General features: G+C 55.6%; 1 protein-coding gene across 1 annotated transcript; it reads right to left on the reverse strand.

Moving 5' to 3' along the window:
* Positions 1 to 1115: 1115 nt before the first annotated feature.
* Positions 1116 to 5662, reverse strand: CHRNB2 (cholinergic receptor nicotinic beta 2 subunit; the record flags this gene model as incomplete). The annotated part of the gene is made up of 5 exons (XM_028486542.1): positions 5273 to 5662; positions 3899 to 4044; positions 3666 to 3710; positions 3142 to 3251; positions 1116 to 2346 (listed from the first exon to the last, which is right to left on the reverse strand). Coding segments are annotated over exons 1-5 (1596 nt in total), but the record flags the coding sequence as incomplete, so codon positions are not given.
* Positions 5663 to 7008: the final 1346 nt, after the last annotated feature.

Genomic DNA, 7008 nt, shown 5'->3' on the forward strand with positions numbered 1-7008 from the left:
GGTGGGGGATGTAAGAAAGAGAGGAGTCAAGGATGACTCCAGGTTTTTGGTCTAAACCATTGGGTGGATGGTGATGTCATTTACTAAAAGATGGGGAGATTGGAGGAGGAGAAGGTTGGTGGTGGGGATGTAGATTAAGCACTCAGTTTTGGACGTGTTAAGTTTGAGATACCTGTGAAGCATCCAAGTAGGTCATTGCATCCTCATCACCTAACTCAGTAAATGCACATTACATGAGTGGACTGCAGCGGGAGAGGCAGAGGCAGTGAGGCAGCCGGTCAACCCCCTGCACCACCGGCGTCTCCCCCTTGGCCTCAGCCACCTCTGAGGCTCCCGCCCCATTTCCTCATGACTTGGTCCCTCTCTTCTTCCTTCAGGACCATAACTTGCTCCTTAGCTCAAGCCTCAGCTCCTGCCCTCCCAGGGAATAGAAACACCAGGCTCTGAAGCATCCCCCCCCGCCCAAAAAAAGCCTGTAGTGCAGGAGCCCACCCTTCCTCATCCCCCAAGCCAGAATCGCTGCAATCCAGTGGAAACATGGCCAGTCACCAGAGCAACAGCTGAGCCACAGCCTGGAACCAGCCAGGTACCCCAAGACTGATTGCCGGATGGGGCCAACCACAGCCCAAAGTGGGGGGGAAGTCGACCCATCCCAGGGGATGGGAAGCCCCCCATCCCCTGGCTCAGTGCTCCCCTTCTGGGAGTCGCTGCAGAAAGATCCCAGTGTGCAGAAAGCTCAGGGTGGGTCTTAAAAACCCTCGCCTCCACCTGCCCCCACCTCCGTAAATATTTCACAAGGGCATCCCCTGAGGACGCAGAAGAGCAGGAAAAGGATATTGATTTGGGACTCTGGGCTCTTCCCAGCAGCTGGTGGAACCTCTTAACCACCGCCACCCCTCCCATACACACTTCCTACTGCCCTCAATTTTGCCCCCCGACGCGGGGCACACGAAGGACTCATCTCCATTTGTGCTAAGAGCTGCAGGTTAACAACTGGGCTTGGGAGTACAAGCGGCAGAGAGGGTGTCTGGGGTCAGAGCCACGGGCCAGCTGCAAACCCAGAAGAAGGGCCGCCTCCACTTCCTGGCCACCCTCCCAACACTAACGACACTCACGATGCCCCAGCTGAGGCATTTCGCTCCGGATGCTAGTCCTCGGGAAGCCGCAAGGTCATCCTGTACCAACGGCCACTTAGGCGGCGCCGCCTCCCGGAAGTCAGAGAAGAGGCCGTGCCAGCGCCCAGGCCCACAGGCCCCGGCCGGACTCTCACTGCCCACGTCCTGCCCTCCCGTTAGCTCCTCGGTGTCTGTCTGCGCAGGTACCGAGGGCCCTGCAGCCCGCGTCCCACGCCCGAGTCCCCGCGCCTCACTCACGCTCTGGTCGTCGTCCTCACTCCGCATGCGGTCCGCGATGAAGCGCACGCCGTCCACCGCCTCCCGGAGGCCGCAGCCACACGGCCCCCCGGAGCGCCCGGGGCCGGCTGCCGGCGCCGCCTCCGAGCCGAAGGCCCCAGCCAAGCCCTGCACAGACGCGCGGTTGACAAAGCACGTGCAGGAGTCTGCCCCCAGGGCTTCGCGGAAGAAGAGGGCGCCGGCTCCCTCGCGCCCGCGCTGGCTCCGCCGCAGGCGCAGGCGTTGGCGGGCGCAGCGGTGGCGCGGCTGCTGCATGAAGAGCAGCGTGGGCAGCTTCTCCAGGAAGATGACCTTGACCCAGGGAGCCATGGTGTGCGTGGTGGGTGAGCGGTGGTGCACGTTGAGCACGCACACGCTGGTGACGATGGAGAAGGTGACGAGCACCATGGTGAACATGAGGTACTTGCCTACGAGCGGCACGTCGAGGGAGGTGGGCGGCACGATCTTGGAGATGAGCAGCAGGAAGACGGTGAGCGCCAGCAGCACGGAGATGCACAGCGTCATCTTCTCGCCGCAGTCGGAGGGCAGGTAGAAGACGAGGATGGCCAGGGAGGTGATGAGCACGCAGGGGATGATGAGGTTGATGGTGTAGAAGAGCGGCTTGCGGCGGATGATGAAGTCGTACGTGATGTCCACATAAGTGGAGTCGTCCGGGTTCTCATTGCGCCGGCCCGGCAGCGCGACGATGTCCCACTCGCCACTGGGCGTGAAGTCGTCCAGGCTGGCCACGTCACTCTTGAGCACCAGGTCGATCTCGGTGCGGTCGTAGGTCCACGAGCGGAACTTCATGGTGCAGTTCTGCTGGTCAAATGGGAAGTGCTTTACTTCGATCTTGCATGCGCTCTTGTAGATGGCAGGCGGCAGCCAGAAGATGCTGCCATCATAGGAGACCACGGCATTGGAATAGAAGGACACCTCGTACATGCCGTCAGCACTGCCAAGGGATGAGCACAGTCAGCCCTGGCCTAAGCATTCCTCCACCCCACCCATCAACCCAGCCCTGAGTGGGAGGACAGGAAAGCCAAAGGGATATATGGGAAGAGGGTAACCCTCCAGGGGTCTAGGGAGGAGGAGCAAGAATTGAGCAAGAAGGGGATCTGGGTGGGTTGGTGAGGAGAAGAGGTGTCCTGGTCAGAAGGCCTCAGAGACAGAAGAGGGTGATGAACAGGGGAGGCACATCTGCTACTTGTCATGCATTCTGTAAGCTGGTTGCTCCACATGAAGGTGGAGAAGTTAGGGGAGCCAAGGAGGCCAGAGTGAGGAGCCCCAACCAATGGAGAGGGACAGGGGCAGGTGGGAGGAGGAGATGGTCCCTAGTGGCTATGGACTAGTGGCTTTGGGTCTTCGAGATAAGAGGGATTATTTCAGGAGAGGGGCTGGAACCTGGAGGAGAAATTGGGATCTCCAAGTTATTTGACCCTCCTCAGTCCTCCCGGAAAGCCTATTCTTGAATCAGTTTAGGCACTGGGGTCTGTCAATCCTCGTTTTTATGCCACTGCAGCTCCAAACACTGGGAGTCCTAATTGGCTGAGAGGGAGCTGGCCATGGCCCAAGTTACCTTGGCTGTCCACATTATACCTCACTGGCTTGGGTCTGTCTGTTTGCGTAGTGACTTGTCTTTGCCAATTAAAAGTCCCTCTGTCCCCCAGCATGAGCTAATTTACTTTCCCCAAGACCTGAGTACTCCCATGGTCTCCCCCAGCCTTCCCATCCCTCCAGGGTCACCTACTTGTTGTACAGGACCACATCTGGGAGCCAGATGTGTTTGGAAGGGAGCCGAACTTTCTTCATGTTGTCAAATTCCTCAGGCTTCCAGGTGAGGCGATAATCCTCCCACTCCTGGGAAAGGGAGAGAGGGGGGCAGCACCAAACTCTGCCCTGGGAGGGGCTCAAGGTCAAGGACAGGGACAAGAGGAGGCCTATCTGGCTTGAGGAAGTTTTGAAAAGTCATTGCATCCCCACAGTGACTTCTCTGCCCGGCAAAAGTGTCTTCTCATTCAATTTGCATAGCCAAGCCAAGATATTAGAATTTACGTTTTACAAATGAGAAAATGGATCTTGCAGAGTTTAACATATTCAAAGTTACAGAGCTGTGAGTAGAAGAACCAAGATTCAAATCCAGTTATTTAGTACTCCAAAGTCTATAAATTTCTGCCTCTCTTGAGGACATTAAAAGAGGGAAAAGCACATGCCCCCCCTCGAAAAAAAAGGAGGAAAGAGAAGCCCAGGGGTGTGGACAGGAAGAGTGCTAACCTGGGTCAGCCAGACATTGGTGGTCATGATCTGCTCCCGCTCATGCTGCAGGGAAGAAGAGAAGCTACTGAGAAGTGCCCCACCCCCACCCCTCAAGCCTGTGGTCCCACTACACCACCCAGGCTCCTTCCCCCACCTCCCCAAGCCTTGGGAACTCCAGAAGAATAAGCACAAACACATTCTGGCTATGCTGACTTCAGTAGCTGGGCAGAGAGTTTGGGACCTTTACTCACCACACTGATGAGCTGGGCCAGTGATACCATGAGCTGTACCGTCACCAGCTCAGAGCCATTGGTGGCTGGGCGGATAAGCTTATTGTAGCGGGACGGATCCAGGAGATGCTCCACCAGCCGCTCCTCTGTGTCTGTACCACAGACTCCTGGGTAGTGTGGGTGGAGGGCAAGAGGTAAGTACATAGGCAAGTAGGTCCCACCCAGGATCCCACTCTCCCTAGGCAAGTGGTACAACGTAGGCCCAAACAGGAGGCTGTAGCTTCCCACAGCCCCATCCTTAAGGTTATAGCAGAATGCCTAGGTTACCCCATGGAGGCCCCTCATAGAGAAGTCCCTCTCTGAGATCACTGACCAAGGAGCCCAGACAGCCCCCCACAGTCCCCCACTAAGAACCCATTCTGCAAGGATTAGTGGAGACCCTGCTCTTCCTGCAAGGTCTCAGAGGGTGGTTTCAAAAGAATTGAAATTTCTGTCTCCATGGCTTCCCCTAGAAGATACCTACAATTCAAGGAAGGTTCTGGAGGGTGGTGAAAGGGGAACAGTTAATCATGTCACACAATACAGCCTTTCTCCTCAGTCAGTGCCCATCTATGTGTGCAAGTAACATTATGTGCCTCTATATGTGACTGGCTGTGACCCCCTCCCCCCACAGGTACTGGTTTGGAGTAGAATAGTTGGGCTGCCTGAGCTCTGGGTCAGGGCATATATTTAGTCCCAAGTTGCACACCTATGGAGCCCACCTCTCATGAGATTGCAGGCAGGTATGGAAAGCCCATTTAGTTGTATATTCCCTTTGTACCTGCCCCACCACACACCCTATCTCCTTCTGCAACCCCGCACGAATGCACCCCACCCCCTCAGAGATTCCTCCCTGGCCCTCCGCCTGGCAGAGCTTCTTCCCTTCCGAGTCTCCTGTCCACCCTACAAGAGCGTTGAGAAGTTGCTTCTTTCCCCGTCCTGCCTTGCCCCTTTGGAGTAAGCAAAATCAGGAGTCCAATATGAGGGACAGAAAATGATGGAGAGCCAAGGGAGGGTGCTGAACCAGGTAGATTTTCTTGAGATAATGTTTCACAAGAAGTCAAATGGCATCTCAGCTACAATCAGACTCTCCCCTTCCTTCCACCCCAGATAGCCTGGGGAGATCCCCTCCCTCCTTCCTCTCTGTGCCCACACCCTCTCCACCACGCCTGCCCAGGTTGCCCTCTCTTCCCAGCATCACTTCGGGTATGTCCTCCTCCCAGTTCAGTCTCCCAGGTACTCCCTGCAGTCCGGGGGTCTCTCCCCTAACCCCTACCTAACAGACTCCCCGCCTTAGGGATCCCTCCCGTACACCTTCGAGACTGAGTGAGACAGAGCGCGGCGACTTGTCCTTACCTGAGCACAGCCCGAGGAGGCCAAAGCTGAGGAGCAGCGCCATGGTGCCCGAGCGCCAGGCCATGCCTCTGGCATAGCTCGCCGGCTCGCCTAAAGCTGCAGAAGCGCGCCGCAGGCCAGAGGGCCGCGGGCGGGGCGCTGTCCGTGGTGCTGAAGCCGCTCCTGCACCGCCCGCGCCCAGCTGGAGCTGAGCCCAGGTTGTGCTCGCAGCTTTTGGTGCTGCAGTGCCGACCGCCACGGCGGTTCCCAGGGCTCAAAGAGCTGGTTGCGAGAAGGAACCAGCTTCTCGTTTATCCCGGTCTGAGCAGGAGGAGGCTTTTCCGGCTGCTCTTCCAGGGAATACAATTGGGACGGTGAGGGGGAGGAGTCTCCGCCCCGGAGGCGGAAGCGCCAGAGCTCAGAATAAAAGGGGTCCCTGAGTTGGGTATTCTTCTGCTGGTCCTGCTTAGTTAGGGTGTGCGTGAGGCGGAAGAAGGGCGGCTCACCGAACAGTGGAGGAGTTCTGAAGCCCCTGAGTTGGGACAGGACCCTGGAGGGGTCTGAAAAGGCTCCGGAAGAAAGCGCGAGTAAGACAAATAGGTCAGAACCCACTAAGCACCGGGGACCGAGGGCCAGAATGGGGGGGGGGGGAGTCGGAAGGAGTTTCTGGAGTTCCCACCTTCTTTTCTCTTACCAAGCCCAAATGATCCTGCTTCCAGGGAAGGCTGAGGATGCAGCCAAAAAAATGCATTTTAGGCCCTTAGAGAAAGAGACAGGGGGCTGTAGGTTTGCTATTTTAAGAAAGTAAACAGTTTTGGAGTCTGGAAATAGGATCTCCTCACCTGTTTCCTTCTCTACCAACGTAGAAGGCCAAGCTTCCTGCCCTCCCCCAGGGAATCTAAGGTGGGGACATGAGGACATCTCCTGAAAAGAAGGTGACCTTCAAGAGTGGAAGGGTAAATGGCCCTTATCAGTTAGTCTTTCTCACCCACATTCCCTTCCTCTCCAGTCTTTGGCTTCTGTGTGACAAGGGGGGATCAGAGGATGATTTCACAGAGGCCAGCCCAAGAATGAAGCTAACACAAAGGAAAGCAAAGATGAGACAGAGACAGAGAGAGGTGTCAAAACTCAATGACATCTTTGATCTTGAAAGCCCTGAACTTTTAACTTCTGAGCCAATAAATGTTTCCCTTTTTTCTTAGGGGGATTTTTGTCATTTTCAACCAAAAGATTCCTGACTAAAGCAGCCTTATCATACATCAAGGCACTGTCTTATTTCATCTCTGCCCACTTCTTCAACCTCCTCTGGGCCACTACCCCCAGCCCCACACTCCTCTTGGCAATGTCTTTAAGATCCTCCCAACCTCCACACTGCAGGGCCTTTTAAACATGTAGTTTCCTTGATTCTTTTATCACCCATTTCCCCTCAACCACTTTCTTCTTTACTTTGTACATGTGGCAGAAATGTCAGTTCCTCAAGGAAGCTATGCCTGACCAAAGATTAGGTCAGGTGCCCTTCTACATGTTTCCAGAGGATGATCAATGAGTAAATAAATCAATCTAAGGTGGTGGCTGTCTATCCTGCTAGATCATGAACCAGCACAGTGTCTGGCGTATTGTGAGGGCTCAACAAATAAGGAAAAGGGCTGGTATAGGACTGAAATCTTTTTTTTTTTTTTTTTTTTTTTGGTACGTGGGCCTCTCACTGTTGTGGCCTCTCCCGTTGCGGAGCACAGGCTCCGGACGTGCAGGCTCAG

This window comes from Physeter macrocephalus, unplaced genomic scaffold (assembly GCF_002837175.3).
Source record: "Physeter macrocephalus isolate SW-GA unplaced genomic scaffold, ASM283717v5 random_1331, whole genome shotgun sequence".
In the NCBI taxonomy this organism is placed as follows: domain Eukaryota; kingdom Metazoa; phylum Chordata; class Mammalia; order Artiodactyla; family Physeteridae; genus Physeter; species Physeter macrocephalus.